This window comes from Camelus dromedarius, chromosome 16, assembly GCF_036321535.1.
Source record: "Camelus dromedarius isolate mCamDro1 chromosome 16, mCamDro1.pat, whole genome shotgun sequence".
Lineage (NCBI taxonomy): Eukaryota > Metazoa > Chordata > Mammalia > Artiodactyla > Camelidae > Camelus > Camelus dromedarius.
This window is the reverse complement of record NC_087451.1, coordinates 53299366-53320751: the sequence shown is the minus strand read 5'-3', so window position 1 is coordinate 53320751 and position 21386 is coordinate 53299366. Positions and strand designations below refer to the sequence as shown.

Sequence of the window (21386 nt, the reverse complement as noted above, 5' to 3'; positions counted from 1 at the left end):
TCAGTGGCTGTAGAGACCTCTTAGAGGGATTCAACCCACTCCAGTTTTCCTCCCCGCGTCTTTTGCCAAACAGTTCCAGTGGGGTGTGGGGTGAAGAACGGGGTGGAGGCGGGGCAAAGACGGAACTTGGAGAACCCAAGAGTGAGGTGTTGGGAAGTGGGTGAGGCTCGTGGACAGGTGGATACGGTTTCAACAGAAAGCGAGAGGCTGCGGTGGTAGGGAGGCTAGAGGTGGGGGCGGGGATTTTGCTGTTCTGTAAGGTGGAGAGGGAAACTCCGTTTACCCACCGAAGAGAAGGAGAAGAGGTCCCACATGGCAGCTGGGAGATCTGGAGAGAAGTGCGGGAGCAGGATTGCCGCCCTCGAGCTGGGCGCACCGCGTTTAAAGCGCGGAGCCAGGACGGGCTTCAGCAGCCGGGGGGTGGCTGACGCCCGGGGCTGGAGAAGGGGAGCGCGGATGCGGTCGTGTGATACGGCAAGTCCACGCGGTCCTCCGCAGAGAAGCCCCTTCTGTCCATCGGACCACCGACGCAGTGGAGTCTGGCCGGCTTGGGGGCTCCACGCCCGAGGAACAGAAAATGCTCCCTTCGCCGGGGGCTTCCGAGTCACCCAGACGCGGTTCAGATTCCAGATCTTCCGCTTACTAGCAGATCATGTCATTTGCCTCAGCTTCCCAGTCCTAAAAGTGGGGCCCAGTACTCACCTCTTAGGGCTCTTGTGACGAATAAGTGGCACAACGTAAATGAAACTGAGCCCCAAGCTGGTACCTAGTATCATAAGCAGGGGCTGTGGTCATCACTGTCACCTTCTCGGCTCCTCTAGGGCCGTGGGCCAGTTGCAGGTCCGTTCGGCCGGGAGGTTCGGTCATCCCCAAACGACGACAAAGATGCTGGGACCGATTGGCGCCGAATGGGGCACACCTACTAAAGCAAGAAGGTGGACGGGGGTAGGTGGTGACGTGGGCGGGGACCGACCCAAGCTCTCGAGGCTTCCTCCATCCTGGAGAATTTGCCTAGGTTAGTGACAGAGCTGGGCAGTCGGCAGGGTGGCTGCGCCCGTCTCCACCAGCCCGGAACGTCCAAAGCGGCGGGGTTCGGGATGACATCGTGCGGGTAAGTGTCCCGTGAGCAGAGAAAAGTGGGAGGTGAAACTTGGCCCGCCAGGCGTGCGATCGGGGAGCGGCCGGGTGCGGGAGCGGCGGGCGCCCGCCGACCTCTAAATTAAGTCCAACCGGTCCCCTACGTAGGTGGGGAGAGGGAAGGAGACGGCGCCTGGGGACACTATTGAGAGCCCCAGCTCGTTCCCGAGCGCTGCGCTCCAGCGAACACTGGTTTTCCAGTTTCGAAGTGCAGGTTGCCTCTCGTGCCTGGAGTGTGAGCGCGGTGGTGCCGAGCGTGGCAGGGCGGCCTGGCACCCGCAGGCTGTGACCAGGACTGCGGATGCAGGTCCCCAGTGAAGTGGGTCCCCCCAACCCCCGCGGGGCCGCGGGCTCTGGGTAGTCGGGAAGTCACCACTCTGTCCCTTGCACAGCTTTCAGGAAACAGCCGGAACTTTGACGTCAGGGATTTTGGAGAGCAGGTTTCCAGGTCCAGACCACAGCCGCGAGGCAGAGTGAGCGTCCGTTAAGTGGCTGTGGGCGCTGAAGAGCCTCGGAGTAGCATAATAATTAACCGGGGGGAAAGTAGACTTGGAGGGCTCATTTAATTTTTATAAACCAGGAAGAAGGATCAGAAATACATTTTGTGCCTTTTTATACCCAAAGTTTGCTTTCTTTGTATTTTTCAAAACTAGAACTATCATTTAACACTAGCAAGAAGACCTCTTCCGACAATGCGAAAACATGTTGGTGAGATGATGGTTTCTGAGCATAAAAACGCATGGCACGGAGAGGTTGCGGCGGAGCTAGGGGAGCGAGGAAGCCCTTGCGTCCACCGAAAGTCCCTGGCTAAGGCTTCCATTCCAGCACCTTCCCTAACATTCCCTCACCCCACATTCCTTAATGAGTGACGAGGAGTCCTGGCACCAGGCTCAGAACTGGTGCCAACGAATTAAAACCCGGCAAGTCTTCGTCAAACCTGACTTTCCCTTCACGTATAGCCAGCCGGGATTGTGAACAAAAGGTCTGGGTTTTAATCGATGTTGTTGCTATGTTTGTATCTCTTAAGATCTTAAGGCTGCTGGCCTCTGTGATCTTGGGGAACTAACTTTTCTTCCTCCGATGAAACGTCTTTTAAACTTTAGTTTGCCCTTTTACTTTTCTTTCTTTCTTTCTTTTTTAATAAAAAAAGTGTCTGATTTTGAAATAGGTCTTTCTGACTTTTGTCCTTCTAAGATAAGGCTAGTTTACTCTCACACACCCAGGAAATGATCATTATAGTCCCATGAACTAAACTCAGTAAATGCTAGTTGGTAAATTCATTTCATTTCATCCACTATGGAGCACTTATTATGTATAGGCCTAGTTCTAGATTGTTGACTGTTCACAGCATACAATTCTTTGAAGAATTATGTCCACCTTAGAGTTGCGGAAAAGGAGAATGGAGGTTGCCCAAGGGCTACGTTGGAAGGAGCAGGTTGGAATCCAGCTCCAACTGAGGATAAAGCCAATGCTTTTTTGATTGTGTGGGACATTTTATCAATAATATTCATTCCACAAAAGTTAGATAATCCTACTGTGTGCGAGGCATCTTACTAGGTACTGAGAATACAGCTGTCCTGACCTCGTGGAGAAGTTATGCCTCTAGCGTATTTGACATCATCAGCTGATCATTTTTTAGTGTTTCCCCCCTTCAATAGGACAATTATTTTCAGTAATTATATGGAATAGTCAGTAATAAGTTATTTTCTTGTTTTCTTTCATTTGAAGACAATTAAAAATAAACTATAATTTAAAAAGATATTCAACGTGCATAAAACATTTTATGTATGAATTAATCCATAAGTGGTAAATTCAACACTGACCAAACAAAATATACTTGGCAGTTTGCACTGTTCTGTTGTTTTAAATTTAAAATACCTATGAAAAGCTCAAAAATCGTCCCACTAACGACAGAACTGAAGTAACTGAAACTTGGTTTCTTCATCTTTAAAATCACGGTGCTGTTAGTGTTTATTTCATATCTATTGTTTAAGTGGAGGACTAGGTAACCCACGGGGTTTGAGACACAAACTGCTCCCTAAGCCAGCTTGAGCAATTCTGGATGTTATAAACTTACCTCCGGCTGCAAGCTTACTCTTGAAAGGAACCTATGTCCTAAGCCAGGTATTTGCTGGGAACCAGCTGTGCCCATGAGTTTTTCAGATTAACTTGCACTTAGAATGTGATTTTTTATTAAAGGATGAGTAATGAAATGTGCTAATTTGAAGCTCATCTATATAATTATTTTAAAATTTTATTATTAAAAATTGTTTTTAAATTGAGGTAGAGTTGATGTACAATACTAGATAAGTTTCAGGTGTACAACATAGTGATTCACAAGTTTTAGAGGTTGTATTTCATTTATAGTCATAAAATGCTGGCTCTATTCCCTGTGTTGTATTGTGTATCCTGGTCAGAGCTCATCTCTATTACGGAAGTTTAACAACCACAGCAACTGCTTAGAACTTAGACCAACATATTCTTGATCTTTTTGGTTTCAGGACCATTTACACTCTTAGAAATTATTGAGGACCCCAAAGAGCTTTTGTTTATGTGAGTTGTATCTATTCCTATTACCATATTAGAAATTAATGCTGAGAAAATCTAAAAATATATATTTATAAAGTTGTTAAAAATAAGCATCATCACCCCACCCAACATTAACGTATTTAATGAAAAGTAACTGTGATGAGTGGAAGGCTTGACTGGGGCTGACCTAGCTCACTGATGTGCCTGTTGGCTTTAGTTCCTCCCCACACGGCTCTCCATGGCTTCGCCACTCACAACATGGCAGTGGGCTTTCCCAGAGCAAGTCATCTGAGAGAGAAGGTGTCACCAAGAAGATAGCCACAGTGTATTTGCTAGCAATCTCAGAAGTGACCAATGCTGTTTGCGTATTGGCCACACAGACCGATGCGGGAAGGGGTTTCTGCTCTGTGCTGTTGGTCACACAGGCCAGGATGGAAGGGGCTACACAGAGGTGTGACTACTTGGAAGCAGAGATCTTCCAGGGCCACCCTGGGGACTGCCCACCACCCTGGAGGCTGCACTTTTCTGGCATTTATTTTCATGAGTGAGACTAGCTGTGATTTTTCTTTCTTTCTTATATCATTGTCAGGTTAGGGGGAAATATTTATGCTGTTTCACAAGATAAGTTGGGGTCTTTTCCTATTCGTTGGCCCAATAGGGAGTAAAGTGAAAATGAAAAATTGGCATTATAGAATGGTTTAGAATTTTCTGTTTTTCATTGTGTCAGTTTCTGTATGTTGCATTCTAAGAACTTGCTTATTTCCTCTAAATTTTCAACTTTAGTGGCACAAAATTATTCACGTATATTTTCTTATTACTTCTTTAATAGCCTTAAGGTTCAAGTGATGCCTGCAACATTCCTGACTTTGGTGATTTATGCCTCCTTTTGTTTTTTTCGATTCCCTCTAATGAGTTTACATATTTTAGTTTTTTTAAGAAGATAAAACAAATTTTGTTTTCGATGATCCTTTAGAGTGTCTGTTTCCTATTTCAATATTTTTTTGCTCTCTTATTTATTATTTCCTTCTTTCTACTTTATTTGAGCCTAACTTGCCAATCTTTCTGAGGTAGATGTTTGGCTTTTTCAGATTTTCTTCTTTTCTAGTAGAGGTTTTCAAAGCCAGAAATTTCTGAGTGTTGCTTTTTAGTTGCTTCCCAGCCATTGACATGTGGTACTTTCTTTAGCATTTAATCCAAACTGTTGTCGAATTCTCATTGTGATTTCTTCTTTGACCCCTGGTTATTTAGAAGTGCCTTTCTGAATTTCCAAAAACAGATCTTCTGTGTATGTTTGAAAGAAGTGTATATTCAGCAGGCATTACATGCACTGTTCTGTATTTGTCCATTTATATCAAGCTTGCTGATTATTTGCTTCAACTCATCCAAAGCCTTGCTAATTTTTGGTTTACTTGCTCTGTCGGTTAAGGAGGGTAGAATGTTAGAATATCTCACCATGATTGTGGATATGTTTATTTCTTCTTGTAATTCTTTCAGTATCTTGATTTCTGTGTTTTGAAGCTATGTTAATAGAATAAGGAATTGTTGTTCCTTCCTGTGAACTGAATATTTTATAACTCGAAGTATTCCTTTTTAACTGTGGTTTTGGCTTTTTTGTCTTACTTTATTTGATATTAACTTAGAGATAGCAACTTTATATTGGTTACATTTGGTGTATTTATCTTTCTTTTTACTCTCAGTGTTTCTGTATCATTGTGTTTTAGGTGTGTCTGTTGCGAACTGCATATATTTGGGCTTGTTTTTTCCATCCAGTCTATGTTTTAATTGGAGCATTTAATCGATTTACATTTATGTAATTATTGACATAGTTGGTTTAAATCTAACATCTCAACGAGTGCTTTCTATTTGTTCCACCTGATCTATGTTCTTCTTTTCCTCCTTTCTTGCACTTTTTGGTATTGATTTTTTAACTTTTATTATTTAAAAAAAATTGGGGGGGAGGAGATAATTAGGTTTATTTATTTATTTAAACAGAGGTACTGGGGATTTTTTTAAAATGATTATTATCCCATTTTCCTGCCTATGAGCTTGAAAGTTATTCACTATTTTTACCACAGATTATAACCTATCTTTGACCTATCGAAGTCTAACATTGCTTAATATTTCTAATCTCCTTCCTAGACAATGCAAAGACCTTAGAACATTTACCCACTTATTTGTTATTTTTATTTCTCTTCGTTCTTTCCTTAAGACCTGGAATTATTTACCATTAGTAGTTACTTCAGGGCAAGTATGCTGGTGACAAATTCCCTCAAAAGTTGCTTGTCTGAAAACACCTTTTTTGCACCTTCATTTCAGTGCCTCTGTTGGAAAGTGAACTAGTGATCTCTTTTAAGGGTAATCTTTTCTTTGCTGGCTGCTTTTAAGATTGTCTCCTTGTATTTTAATTTTCACTCTAATGTTCTTTGATGTGTATTTATTTTAAAATTTTCTTCCTGTGGCTTATAGAGCTTCTTGAAAGCGCTTTCATTAGTTTTCAACCTTTTTTTTTTTCTTCAAATGTTACTCTGCCCCGTTCTCTCTCTGTCCTCCAGTACTTCAGTACCCACTGTACCCTCTTTGTCCTTAATTCTTTTCAGTAATTTAAGATCTTTTGTTCCTCCCGCATTCATTTTGACAGTTATCTTCTGACCTGTCTTCCACTCTTGTTAAATTCATCCACTGAGTTTTCAATACTGTTATTTTATTTTTTTATTTCTAAACTTTCTGTCTCTTTCTTTTTACAGTCTTCAATTCTGTGTTAAAATTCTTAATCATTAACCCATATTTCTTTTATAGTAAGTCTATTTATTTTACAGTATGTGTAATAACTCCAGTATCTGAAGCCCTGTGTTTCTTTTTTTTAACATTTCTTTATTGAGTTATAGTCATTTTACAATGTTGTGTCAAGTTCCAGTGTAGAGCACAATTTTTCAGTTATACGTGAACATACATACATTCATTGTCACTTTTTTTTTGCTGTGAGCTACCACAAGATCTTGTATATATTTCCCTGTGCTACACAGTATAATCTTGTTTATCTATTCTACATTTTGAAATCCCAGTCTGTCCCTTCCCACCCCCCTCCCCCTTGGCAACTACAAGTTTGTATTCTATGTCTATGAGTCTGTTTCTGTTTTGTATTTATGTTCTTTTTTTTTTAGATTCCACATATGAGTGATCCCATATGGTGTTTTTCTTTCTCTTTCTGGCTTACTTCACTTAGAATGACATTGTCCAGGAACATCCATGTTGCTGCAAATGGCATTATGTTGTCATTTTTTATGGCTGAATAGTATTCTGTTGTATAAATATACCACATCTTCTTTATCCAGTCATCTGTTGATGGACATTTAGACTGTTTCCATGTTTTGGCTATTGTAAATAGTGCTGCTATAAACATTGGGGTGCAGGTGTCTTTTTGAAATAGGGTTCCTTCTGGATATATGCCCAGGAACAGGATTGCTGGGTCATATGGTAAGTCTATTTTTAGTTTTTTCAGGAGTCTCCATACTGTTTTCCACAATGGCTGCACCAAACTGCATTCCCACCTGCAGTGTAGGAGGGTTCCCTTTTCTCCACAGCCTCTCCAGAATTTGTCATTTTTGGACTTTTGAATAATGGCCATTCTGACTGGTGTGAGGTGATACCTCCTTATAGTTTTGATTTGCATTTCTCTGATAATTAGTGATATGGAGCATTTTTTCATGTGCCTATTGATTATTTGTATTTCTTCCTTGGAGAATTGCTTGTTTAGGTCTTCTGCCCATTTTTGGATTGGGTTGTTTGTTTTTTTCTTATTAAGTCATATGAGCTGCTTATATATTCTGGAGATCAAGCCTTTGTCAGTTTCATTTGCAAAAATTTTCTCCCATTCAGTAGGTTGTCATTTTGTTTTACTTATGGTTTCCTTTGCTGTGCAGACGCTTGTAAGTTTCATTAGGTCCCATTTGTTTATTCTTGCTTTTATTTCTATTTCTAGGAGAACATTTTTGAGATGTATGTCAGATAATGTTTTGCCTATATTTTCTTCTAGGAGGTTTATTGTATCTTGTCTTACGTTTAAGTCTTTGATCCATTTTGAGTTTATTTTTGTGTATGGTGTAAGGGAGTGTTCTAGCTTCACTGACATACATGCTGCTGATCAGTTTTCCCAACACCATTTGCTGAAGAGACTGTCTTTATTCCATTGTATGTTCTTGCCTCCTTTGTCGAAGATTAGTTGACCAAAAGTTTGTGGATTCATTTCTGGGCTCTCTATTCTGTTCCATTGGTCTATATGTCTGTTTTGGTACCAATACCATGCTGTCTTGATGACTGTAGCTCTATAGGATTGTCTGAAGTCTGGGAGAGTTATTCCTCCAGCCTCTTTATTTTTCTTCAGTAATGTTTTGGCAATTCTGTGTCATTTGTGGTTCCATATAAATTTTATCATGATATGTTCTAGTTCTGTGAAATATGTCCTGGGTAATTTGATAGGGATTGCATTAAATCTGTAGATTGCCTTGGGCAGTATGACCATTTTAACAATATTGATTCTTCCAGTCCAGAAGCATGGGATATCTTTCAATTTTTTAAAGTCTTCTTTAATTTCTTTAATCAGTATTTTATAGTTTTCCATGTGTAAGTCTTTCACCTCCTTGGTAGATTTATTCCTAGGTATTTTATTACTTTGGTGCTATTTTAAAGGGGATTGATTCTTTACTTTCTCTTTCTGTTGATACATTGTTAGTGTAAAGAAATGCAACTGATTTTTTTACATTAATCTTGTATCCTGCTACCTTGCTGAATTCTTCAATCAGCTCTAGTAGCTTTTGTGTGGACCTTTTAGGGTTTTCTATATATAGTATCATGTCATCTGCATATAGTGACAATTTTACCTCTTCTTTTCCAATTTAGATCCCTTTTATTTCTTTCTCTTGCCTGATTGCTGTGGCTAGGACTTCCAAGACTTCCAAGACTGTGTTGAATAGGAGTGGTGATAGTGGGCATCCTTGTCTTGTCCCAGATTTTAGTGGGAAGCTTTTGAGTTTTTCACTGTTGAGTACTATGCTGGCTGTAGGTTTGTCATATATAGCTTTTATTATGCTGAGATATGATCTCTCTATACCCACTTTGGTGAGAGTTTTTATCATAAATGGGTGTTGAATTTTATCAAATGCTTTTTCTGCATCTATTGAGATGATCATGTGGTTTCTGTCTTTTCTCTTGTTGATGTGATGTATTACATTGATTGATTTGCATATGTTGAACCACCCTTGTGTCACTGGGATGAACCCCACTTGATCATGATGTATAATCTTTTTTATGTGCTGTTGGATTTTATTTGCTAATATTTTGGTAAGGATTTTTACATCTATGTTCATCAGTGATATTGGTCTGTAATTCTCTTTTTTGGTGTTGTCTTTGCCTGGTTTTGGTATCAGGGTGATGGTGGCATCATAGAATGAGTTTGGGAGTATTCCTGCTGCGTCCAGCGCAGCTCAGGACCGTATCTGAGGATGGGCGACACAAGACTTAAGAAACAAAGAGACAAAGTAAAGAGCAAAGACAGGACCAGGGGACTCAAGATCTCGTGGATCTAAAGTGCTGAAAGCCTGGTCAACATCATATTTATTAGGAGTATACAGCTTAGAAAAAAATGCGATCAAAGAAGTGGGGCTTTAGATATTCCATGTGATAAGCACCAAGTTCTGCTTGCTGGTTAACTGATTAATTTCAGGCCCATCCCTTCTAGGAACAATCACCCTCCTCAGGGTATGCAAAATTTCTGAGTCTATCCTGTGATTGCCTCTGGGACATCTCAAGATAGCAGGTACTTCCCCTGGGTTCAACAGCATGCTTTCATGCAAGAACAAAGTTCTGTTAATGGATGATCTGGCTTTCCAAGACCGTCCATTGTTTTACCCTAAGGAAATATCTGCCCTCCTTCATGCCCTTATGGTCAATCTCAGGATTGCCCCTCACAAATTTTCTTTAGCATAATACATGTTATAGGTCATCTACTGCGTAAAACATTAAAGCAAAGCAAGCATGTTCATTTTAAGCAAGTGTGAAGATAATATTTTAAGCTCATGGAAATTCAGGTGCGGCTTGTTTCCTAGTTGCTTGTTTTCCAGGGGCTTATATTCCAGCAGCTTGTTTCCCAGGATATTCCCTCCTTTTCAATCTTCTGGAAGAGTTTGAGAAGGACTGGTATGAGTTCTTCTTCGTATGTTTGGTAGAATTCCCTGGTGAAGTCATCCAGTCCTGGACTTTTATTTGTAGGGAGGTTTTTTGTTGCTAATTCAATTTCATCTCTAGTGATCGATTTGTTCAAGTGGTCAGTTTCTTCTTGATTCAGTCTTGGTGGACTGTATGTTTCCAGAAACTTGTCCATCTCCTCTAGGTTATCCATTTTGCTTCTGTATAGTTTTTCATAATATTCTTGTATGATATTCTGTATTTCTATGTTATTTGTTGTAATCTTCAAAGTTATTTTTTACTTACAAGTAAGAGCAAATAGTTTCCTGGGTGTTCACCTGCTAAATGCATTTATTCTTGAGTCAGTCATTTCTTCATATTCTGTGCCCATTTATTAATTGATGCCTTGGTGTTATTCTCATAAGTGAATTAAGATTATACTTTTGCTCTCCTGTTTGTTAGGTACCATTTCAGTAGTTCAGTATTATTGTCTTTTTTAAAAGTATATTTTTTAATTGAAAATATTACCATCTTGATTTCAGTGGTTTTTTCCCCCACCATGCAGACATTTTTTTAAGGTTCTGATGCAACTTTAAATATTTAAATCTTTCCCTTTGTAGGTGTTTCTGTGCTGTCAAAGTATCATGGTTTACAAAGGGATTAGTAATAAAGCACACAGAAATCACAAGATTAATTTTTTCAGCAAAAGGAAAACTTTTGTGTAAATGTCAGCATAGTGAAAGAGACAAATAGCATCTTAATAATATTATGAAAATAGTTTTTTTAAACATTTTTTATTGATTTATAATCATTTTACAATGTGTCAAATTCCAGTGTTCAGCACAATTTTTCAGTCATTCATGGACATATACACACTCATTGGCACATTTTTTTCTCTGTGAGTTATCATAACATTTTGTGTATATTTCCCTGTGCTATACAGTGTAATCTTGTTTATCTATTCTACAATTTTGAAATCCCAGGCTATCCCTTCCCACCCTCCACCCCCCGGTAACCACAAGTCTGTATTCTCTGTCTGTGAGTCTATTTCTGTCCTGTATTTATGCTTTGTTTTTGTTTGTTTGTTTTTGTTTTTGTTTTTTAGATTCCACATATGAGCGATTTCATATGGTATTTTTCTTTCTCTTTCTGGCTTACTTCACTTAGAATGACATTCTCCAGGAGCATCCATGTTGCTGCAAATGGCATTATGTTGTCGGTTTTTATGGCTGAGTAGTATTCCATTGTATAAATATACCACATCTTCTTTATCCAGTCACCTGTTGATGGACATTTAGGCTGTTTCCATGTTTTATGAAAATAGTTTTGACCTTACAGATTCCATGAAAGGGCCACTGGGACCCTCAGGAATCTACGGTCTAACTTGTCTCTTCTCCAGCTTCTGCCTGCCTTGGGAGTCTGTCCGGTGTTGTCGGTTTGAATCACATCTCTACTCTTCTGTTTTGATTCATGGTTGTTGGCTTATAGAAAGCTGTGCAGTGTAGCATTTAAAAGTGTGGTCTGGTTATGCATCCTGCATCTGTCACCAGCCAACCGCGTGGGTTACTTTTGCCCTTTAAGCTTCAGCTGACTCATTGGTTGATTGGATGGAGTAATGGAAACTCTCTATTCTGTCGTTGTGGAAATTAAATGAGATGATATATGCACAACTCTTGGCAGAGGATTAGAACAGAGTAAGTGGTCATTAGATGATAACTATTATAATTAGTATTATAATATATATTAGTATATACTTTGTAACTAGCTGCCCTACTAAAAATCTCACTGTTTCTAATAGTTTCTCATTTAATACATTTTAATGTTTCCAAATATGCAGTTATAACATCTTGTAAATAATTGTACTTTTTATTCCCCTTTTGGTTATATATCTTTTTTAGTCCATAAGCTCATTTTACTGCATTGATTAATACTTTCATGGCAATGTTAAATAACAGCCGTGGCCATTCTTACCTTGTTCCCGGCCGTAATGGACTTTTCCAGTGTTTACCATTAAACATGATGCTGGGCTTTGGGTTTAGACTGTAAATTGTTTGCCATGTTATGAAAGTATCCACCTGTTCTTATTTTACCTGAGGAATTTTTATTCAGTCATTTATAAATCCCGAAGTTTTATTTTTAAAATTGTCAAACTAAAAAAAGCTTGAAAAGAATGTTACCATGAATTATCATAAGCCCTCCATCTAGGTCCAGCAGTTTCAATTTTACTGCATTTGCTTTATCTCTCGCCTTCTCTTTCAAATGGCTGAACCATTGGGAGGGGGAGTATAGCTAGCTCAGGTGGTAGAGAGCACGCTTAGCATGCACAAGGTCCTGGGTTCCATCCCCACTACCTCCATTAAAAAAACAAAGAAAGAAAACAGAAACAAATGGCTGAACCATTTAAAAGAAAATTCCAGGCATCTTCCCCCCTAACTCCTTGAGCATACTTCTAAGAATAGCAGCAGTTCTCCCAAATAATCACACTATAATTGTCTCATCTAAAAAAGTGAACAATTCCCTAATATAATCTGACATTCAGCCCATGTTCAAATATTCACAGTTGCCTCCAAAATGCCTTTTATAACTGTTTTTGGAACAATGATCCGATCAAAGTTCACACATTGCATTTGGTTGTTTGATCACTTTAGGCTCCTTAAACTATCAAAAGCAATCCCGTCCCTCCATTTTTTTTTTTCCTTTTCATAACATTGTCTTTTTGAAGAGTCCGGGCCAGTTGTCTTGCAGAATGTCCTGCATCTGATATGTCTGATTGGACTTGATGGTGTTTCTCAGTTTGCTTCTTTATCCTGTTATCTCCTATACACTGGCAGCGAGGTCTCAAGTCTTGATCACATTTTGGTTAAACATTTTTGGCATTAATCCCCCATAAGTGATTTGTGTGCTTCATATCACATCGTATCAGGGGCACATTTTTTTCAGGCTGTCTCACTATTAGTGATGCTAAGTTTGAACACTTGGTTAAGGTAGTGTCCACCTGATCATTCCATTGTAAAGGCGCATTTTTTTTTCTCTTTGTAAATAGTAAGTGATTTCTATTTTGGCCCCATTTAATATTCTGCCCTCCAGCAACCTTTCATCTGATGGTTTTAGCATGCGATCCTGGCCAGAATCATTTATTCCATTGGTGGTAGCAGAGTGGTCATTTTTTCTGATTCTATCCTTCCTCCTACATATATTAGTTTTCATTCTTTTATAAAGAGGAGTTTTTTTTTTTTTTCTTCATTAGCTAAAAGATTAAAATTTCAATTCTGGAAAAAAAATTTATTTCAAACATTAGCATACAAAAATGTAAACAAAGGAAAAAGAGAAAAGTTCTGGAGATCCATTGTACAACAATGTGAATCATGTACTTAATGTTACTGAATTGTATGTACACTTAGAAATGGTTAAGGCGGTACATTTTATGTTTATTACCACAATAATTAATAATTTTTTTTAGAAAAGGAAAAAGACAAGTGACAAACTTGGAAAGAATAATCTTTGCTACTTATATCATAGACAAAAGGTGAATATCTCTATATACCAAGAGCTTCTGAAAATAGAGAAGAAAAAACACTGACAGTCCTGTGGAAGAATGGGCTGGGGCAGGAGTTCTCAAATTGTGGGCCACGGACTCCTGAGGGGCCTAGTGAACCTCTCAGGGAGTCTGCAAAGTCAAAACTTTTTTCATAATGTTATTAAGATGCTATTTGCCTTTTCCACTGAGCTGACATGTACACTGATGACACAAAGGCAATGATGGGCCAAACTGCTGGTACCTTACCTTGAGCTGCTGGTGGTTGTACATTTCACCACCACACTCAGAAAAAAAAAAAAAAGCCAGTTTACTTCAGAATATCCTTGATGAGACAGTAAAATCTATTCATTTTTAGAGAATACCAATTTTAAGTATTTTTAAGAGATGTACGCATAAAACACTCCTGCCTGAAGTGTGACGGTTGTTGTCTCAAGAAAAAGCATTTGTGCCATTGGAGTGGCGAGCTGGACAGGTAACGGAAATCTTTTTTACTGGGAAGGATGACGAATAAGCTGTGGTTATTCAGAGTTGTGTATTTGGTAGATGACCAAGTGGTCCTGTCCACTTGAAGGAAACAAGTGGCCCTATTTGTTGCCAATCATGAAATTCAAGCTTTCAAAAAAAAAAAAAATTAGAACTTTGTAAACCTTCTTTCCACTGCAATCAATTTGAAAGTCTCTTAGTATTTAGAGACTTTTCTGGTGAGACTGGTGTTGATATTAATGAAAGTGAATTCTCGATATTGCATGATAAAATGCATCAACATTTGGGAGATTAGCGTAATTCAGTGGACCAATATTTTCCGTATGACAGATGCATGGTGTTCTAAAATCATGCATAGGTAAGAGATCCATTCAAACTGTAAGATAAACTGGTGGACTTTTTTTTTTTTAAAAACTGAAGTATAATTGATTTACAATATTGTGTTAGTTTCAGGTATACAGCAAAGTGATTCAGTTATACATATACATACATACATAGTCTTTTCCAGATTCTTTTCCATTATAATACCAGTGGATTTTAATTAACAGAATACAAAAAAATTCATTGATATAATTTCAGATTCCACATTGCTACTACAACCTTTTAAGAAACTACCACTTCTTGATTTTGGGTGTCATATCAAAGATGAATATGGACAATTTATCTGAACAGGCAATTAAAATATTTTTCTCTTTTCAAGTTACATATCTGTGTGGGGCCATATTTTCTTCATATACTGCAACCAAACAACATATCATAAGATACTGAATGCAGCAATAAGTATGAGACTGCGTTTTAGCTATTAAACTAAACATTAAAGAGATGGGTAAAAAAATGTAAAATGATTCCACTTTTCTCACTATTTTTTTATTTTGAAAAATGTAAAATGATTCCACTTTTCTCACTATTTTTTTATTTTGAAAAATGTAGGTAGTTTTCATAAAAATACATTATTTGTGTTAACATATAATGGATTTGTTATCTTATTTCTAAATTAATAAGTACTTAAAATTTTTTTTAAATTACATTTTGGGAGGAGGTAATTAGGTTTATTTACTTATTTATTTTTAGAGATGGTACTGGGGATTGAACCCAAGACCTTGTGTGTGCTAAGCATGCACTGGGCCACTTGAGCTATACCCTTCCCCCAAATTAATAAGTACTTTTAAACTTCCTCAAACTTAATTTCCAAAATGGATAGGTTTAACTAACCAAAACAAAGCTCTTTGGGGTCCTCAATCACTTTTAAGACTATAATAGGGTCCTGAGACCAAAAATGTTGAGAACCAGTGAGTTGTGCAATCACCAAATGGCTGCTAATAATTGATAAAAGAGACACGATGAGCTGTTCTGTGCCCTGTCTCCCTGATGGAGGGGCACACACCCTCACCTATGAAGGAGTCTTCTGTGAAAATCAGAACTGAATCTGACTGAGCCTCTTGATCTAACTACAAATTTAGAGAAAATACAGGGGATAAAGGAACATGACCCCTGAAATTGGTATAATCTAGATGTGAAAAATCCAGATAGTATAAGATCAACAACACGGTTCCTTCAACAAATAAGTTGCAAGGAAAAATAGAGATACAGGGGAATCTACATATTAAAAGGAACTTAGGTGACTTATGAACCAATGTGTGGACCTTATTTGGATTCTGCTTTGATCCTTAAAAAAAAAAAAAGACACAGAGGAATTTAAACACTGTGGACATTTGATAATATTAAAGAATGATTGTTAAATTTCTAGCTGATAATGCTATTGTGCTTGTGCATGTGCATGTGTGTGTGTGTAACAACCTTCATCTGAATCCCTCGAGCCTCGGTCAAGGAAGCAGAACTACTATAAATATTACAGAAAAGGAAACTTATTATAGGAATTAACATAATTGCCGGACGCACTGGGGAAGTAAAGGTCAAAAAAAAAAATCACGGAAAAGTCAGCAACCAGCCTTGTCATGAGTGAATGAGCTGGAACTTGCAAAAATCCAGAAGCATCCATTTTCTAGAGTACAACCACCAAGAGAGTTGGTGCAGTATAAGAAATGTTGCTAGTTCCCCCTGGTTACCACGACTGTGAGTTCTCAGAGCAAGTTCTGGTAGGGAACCTGGGGTGACTGGTCAGCAGGGCCAGTAGTCGGGAAGGAGGTCTGGACATAGGGTCCGTGGAAAGAGGACCAAGTAGATGGAACCAATATCTCTGCAGTCCCGCACTGCCTCTAATGACCTTCAGAGCACGATGGCTGCTGTTTTACTTCTGCCTCCAGATCTCCTGCAGGTTTCTCTTGTGGACATCCCTAACCTGGCATTACACAGGGAAGGGAATCCCAGGAAACGTGGTTCCAGCTCAGTTAAATTGAGTAAAAACAGAACTACCACATTACCCTTCAGAGAGACTATGTACTGATGAAATGGTATGATGTCAAAATGATTCTTCAAAGTGATTTGGGAAGTGAGAGAAATAGGTGAAGAAACAGATAAATGCATTTTGTCCAGGAGTAGAGGGTGGGGAATGGGTACAATAAAGTTCATTTTAATGTTTCCTTTATTTTTTGTACATGTGCTTGAAATTTTTCTATACTTAAATAGTTTTGTTTTTTTTTTAAAGTACTCTGCTCACCACTTACAGTTTTTCCCTTGGAATATCATTAGATTCATGGATCCTGTTTTATTCAGTGTGTTTTGGTTAAATATAGCCATTGTTCTTTTCTTTAAAAAATTTATTTATGTATTTATTTTTAATGGAGGTGCTGGGGATTGAACCCAGGACCTCATGCATGCTAAGCAAGCACTCTGCCACTGAGCTGTACCCTCCCCCCACCACTGTTCTTACTGAAGCTTCAATTGTCCCAAATATGGGTGGTGGAAGACCCTTTAAACTAGCTCTTCTTTCTTTGGACATAAGTGTGGTCTTCTTAGATAGCTTCCTTCCTCTCTGGCATTACAGGATATTCCAGAGTCACTTTGAATTTTCCTTACCCCAAACCCAGAACCAGCCATTTCTCCAACGGGCTTGGATTTTCTTTAGAGGGGAATATTGTTTGGAAACCAAGCTCTAGCTGTTAGGTGTGCTCATAATCGTTAGTGTGATGTCATTTCTTCTAGGTTCTTTCTTTTAAAAAATTTTTTTTCCAATAATTTATTGAAAAAATATTCACATCTAAATGGACCCAAGCAGTTCAAACCCACATTGTTCAAGGGGTCCTTCCTTTTTTTTAATTCTTATTTTTTATTGAAGTGTAGTCAATTAACAATGTTAGTTTCAGGTATAGAGCAAAGTGATTCAGTTATACATATACATACATATACATATATATTTCAGTTTCTTTTCCATTGCAGCTCATTACAAGAAATTGAACATAGTTCCCTGTGCTATACAGCAGGTCCTTGTTGCTTATCTATTTTATATACAGTAATGTGTATCTGTTAATCCCGAACTCCTAATCTATCCCTCCCCCAACTCAAGGGGATCTTTCTTAAATGAAGGCTGTTTAACAAATTAAGAATTTTATTAAATGCTTTTAAAATCATCTGTCAATATAATCATATTGGGTTTTCTCCTGACCTGAATTTTCACTTGGTGAAATTTATTAATAAATTGCATAATTGTTGGGAGGTGGAGACACTGAATAATGTCCTCCCAACAGAGAAGGAAACTTGAGGCTGAAAAACGGAGTGGGCAACTCCATGAAGTGCAATTACGAAGTTTATTGTGGGTAACTTACATACTGGCAGGGTCCGGCAGACAGTGATCAAGAGGCGATTGCAGCTGTACCCGGTGGCGCTGAAAGAGGTTGGCTGGGGCGGTTTAAAGGGGCCAAAGCTACAAAATAGAAACTGAAGCATGTCCATACCTATAGGAACCAGGTTTTTTGCCCTCCCCTTGGGGGGTCTCATGACCATTAACCATCTGTGTCAGTGAAAGACATTCTTCCAGTTTTCACATGAGGTGAAGGCAGGGTGAGAGTTGATAGGTAACCTATGTGGTTTGGTCACATTCCTCGTGAGTAGGCTGAAGCTCCGTTGCACAGAAAAGGGAGCAGGTAGGACTGTGGGCCTAAGATGAGCTGAAAAAAATGGAGTCAGTATGGTTCAGCTGCACAATAATATTGAGTCGTCCTTGCACTTTTAGGAAGAACTCCATTTGTTAAGGGTCAGTCATTCATTTAGAATACCACTGTATTCTAGTTGCTAATATTTGTTTAGCATATTTACATCTTTATTCCTCAGTTCTATATTTATCTGCATTACAGTTCTTATATTTGCATCAGTGTTTAGCTGTTTTTATAAACCAGGCTGAAATTGTTTACTTGTGCAACATAGATTTGGGACTTTGTTGCATACATAGGCCTTGACAACGTCCTTAATTTTTTTTTCACTTTTACAAGTCTGTTTGGGTCCCTTGTGTTTTTCTAGAAAGTCATCCCTTTCATCTAGGTGTTCAAGATCTAGGATTTTCTTTGTCTCTCTCACCTTCTTCTGTCTTCTCCCACTTCTTTCCTCCCTTCTCTTCTTAGTTCAGGGGACCAGAATAAGCTGATCAATATCTCTGCTCCTTGATTCCTGGGGAAGAAGTTCTGGTTGATTGGCCCAGCTCAGACGAGGTGTCTGGTTGGACCAAGGGCAGACACCTCGACTGAGCTGGGCCAATCATGGTCCAATCAGCCATGCCCAGAGGAGCATCATGTGATGCAGCTAGACAGGTAGATGTCACCTCTGTGGGTCAGAAGACAAGTCTTAGAGGCAGGAGGGGATGAACTGGTCAGATATCTCAAAAGTTATCTACTCAAGTAGTGCTTAGATTTCACAATTGTTCCGTTTTAGGTTTTTCCCTCATTCACCACTTTCTATTTTTATTAAGTTCTTTTTGGAGGGTGGGGTGGGGTGGGGAGGGAGGTAATTAGGTTTATTTATTTACTTATAATGGAGATGCTGGGGATTGAACCCAGGACCTCGAGCATGCTAAGCAGGTGCTCTACTGCTTGAGCTATACCCTCCCCTGCATTAAGTTCTTGTGTTTCTGTTTTTCTTAGGTTCCTTTTGCTGTCTGCTTTCAAACCTTTTATTTTATGGCTTAATTCACCTTATATCTTATGATCAGAAATTTATATTTAAAGCTTCAAATTTTCCACTCAGTAGAGCTGTAGTGTGTTTCACAATTTGGGGCTACAGTGTCTTCATTATTTTTATGTTCTTGTTCTGATGTTGTCCTTGATTCAAAGAGTTGCTTTGGAAAGTTAAAAAAAAAAGTTTTCCACGTTGTTGGGAGAGGGGGCTTATTATGAGGTTACATTTTGATTGCACTGTCAGAGTGTATGATCTGAACAATTTCCACTCTGTTATAGTTTCCTTTGTGTTCAAATATGTGGTCAATTTTCGTGACTATTCTAAAAGCTCTTTAACAGAATAGGAGTTCTGTAATTTAGTTGCAAACATACTGCTTTATATATTTTTGAGACTTGACCTGTGAAGGACTGAGACGTTAGAATGTTAGATGTGAGAATGTTAAACTCCTTCTCATTCCTTGTCCTGCCATTCCTTGCTTTGTGTACCTTAATGCTATTTAGTGGATAAAGTTCATGACCACTACATCTGTTTTGTGGATCATGCATCTGATCCTTGTAAGTGATCTTTTTGGTCCCATTTAATCATTTTTTTTTTTTTGCCTTGAATTCAACAATGCTGACATTAATATTGCAAGACTTACTCTCCCCCCGCCCCACCTTGGGGTGTTTTGGCCCATTCTTTTACTTGTGATTTTTCTGAGTCTCTTTGTTGCAACTTAATTCTTTACTCCTCTGTTTATCAGAAATCAATTTCCATAAGTTGTATAAGATACAGGTTTTACTTACATTTTTCCTCAAGTTACTCTTCCTGTGTATATTACATGATCAAGTCTTTTTTTTTTTTACGTAATCAACAAAGAGATGTCAGTGGAATTTGCTTTTTTGTGTCCCAACAGCCCTAGATGCCTGTGGTTGCTCAAGATGTCGGTCTTACTCTTGGCCCTGGGCATGGTGGTGTTCGTACTCAAAAGTACGAACCTTTATCCAGAGATCAGTAACCTCAAACCCGAGCTCCCTCACCCTGCTCCGGCTGTCCAGATGCCGAAGCTTCTACCCGAGGAACGTGTCAAGAGCCTCTTCACCTACAATGGAATCTGGTGAGACAGCAAGTTATTGCACCTTGGTCTGACACCTCCCTTGCTCCTCCCATGGTTTACAATGTCCAGGTGTACGGACTTTACAGTCAGTTCCCGACCTCCCTGCACCTGTGCTGATTGCGAAAGCGATTCCAAGCTGTGGGGCCAGAAAAGGGCTCAGTCTGCAGAGTGCAAATGCTGCTGTTCCATACAGCACCCAGCAGGGTCCCTGCACCTGTGGAGGGCCTGTTTAACCAAAGCTACGGGAAAGCGGGGAGGGCATAGCTCAGCGGTAGAGTGAGTACTTACCATGCCTGAGGTCCTGGGTTCAACTCCCAGCACCTCCATTAAAGACTTTTTAAAAAATAGACAAACCTAATTACCTCCTCCCCCTACCCCCAAACAAAAAAAAACTACAGGAAAGATATTGCCTTCCTGTCCCTCTGGCCTCTTGTGGTGAGTGAGAGTGAGATGCCACTGACATTTGTGATTCAAGTTTATTAAAGAAGCTTGGTGCAGGGGATGATTCAAGAGTGGGGAGCCTTCTTGCCCTTTTCCCTTCCTCCCTCTCCCTCTGGCTTCGGGGGCAGCCCTGCTGGGATTTCAGGGTCTCAGCCCAACCCAGATGGGGGAATGACACAATGGATTAGGCTTCAGGCTCCCCCCACCCACCAGCCCCCTCAGTCCGTGTTCATAGTCCTCATCTTGTTTTAGGCTGTTCCCGAAAAACCAGTGCCACTGTGAAGCCTCCAGACAGCAGGAACACTATGTCTTTGAGGATGCTTACAGCCAGAAGGACCTCCCTGCCGTGAAAATGAGGAGACAGGCGGAGTTTGAACACTTTCAGAGGAGGTAATGCAGCTGGTGAGGGTTCTTCCTCTCTTGCAGGGCTCCCTGGAAGGAACTCTTAGGAATATACCAGGTAAAGACAACTGAGGAAATAGTCCCTACCTGCAGATTTCTTTTTTTTTTTAAATTAATTTATTTAATTTTTAAACATTTTTTTTATTGAGTTATAGTCATTTTACAATGTTGGGTTCAGATTTCTAAAACTTGGCATATCGAAAGCATTTCCTCAGAAAGAAAGAGCAAGGGAATGAAGTTTGAGACATCAGTGTGGTGTTGGTGATGCCCCCTGCTAGTCAAAGCATGTAGCTTTGAACTCTCTCATTAATTTACATGTTGAAGACGTACTGTCCCTCTGTTCTGGGCAAAGCCCAGAGTTAAGCCTTTGGGGTATGTTGATCAGGATTGTTGGTTGAAGAGAGCAGAAATTGATTCTGGCTGGTTATATCAAGAGGGAAATTTTGGGAAGAGGGGGAGGTTATAGCTCAGTGGTAGAGCACTCGCTGAGCACACATGAGGTCCTGGGTTCAATCC

General features: G+C 39.4%; 1 protein-coding gene across 1 annotated transcript in view; it reads left to right on the top strand.

Moving 5' to 3' along the window:
* Positions 1–1006: 1006 nt before the first annotated feature.
* Positions 1007–21386, top strand: part of B4GALNT2 (beta-1,4-N-acetyl-galactosaminyltransferase 2 (SID blood group)) — a 49072-nt gene continuing 28692 nt past the window's right edge. Inside the window, exons 1-3 of the mRNA XM_010987951.3 lie at positions 1007–1111; positions 19827–20027; positions 20721–20858. Coding sequence (XP_010986253.2) covers positions 1098–1111; positions 19827–20027; positions 20721–20858 — 353 coding nt within the window. The 5' untranslated portion in view covers positions 1007–1097. The remainder of the gene's footprint in view (positions 1112–19826; positions 20028–20720; positions 20859–21386) is intronic.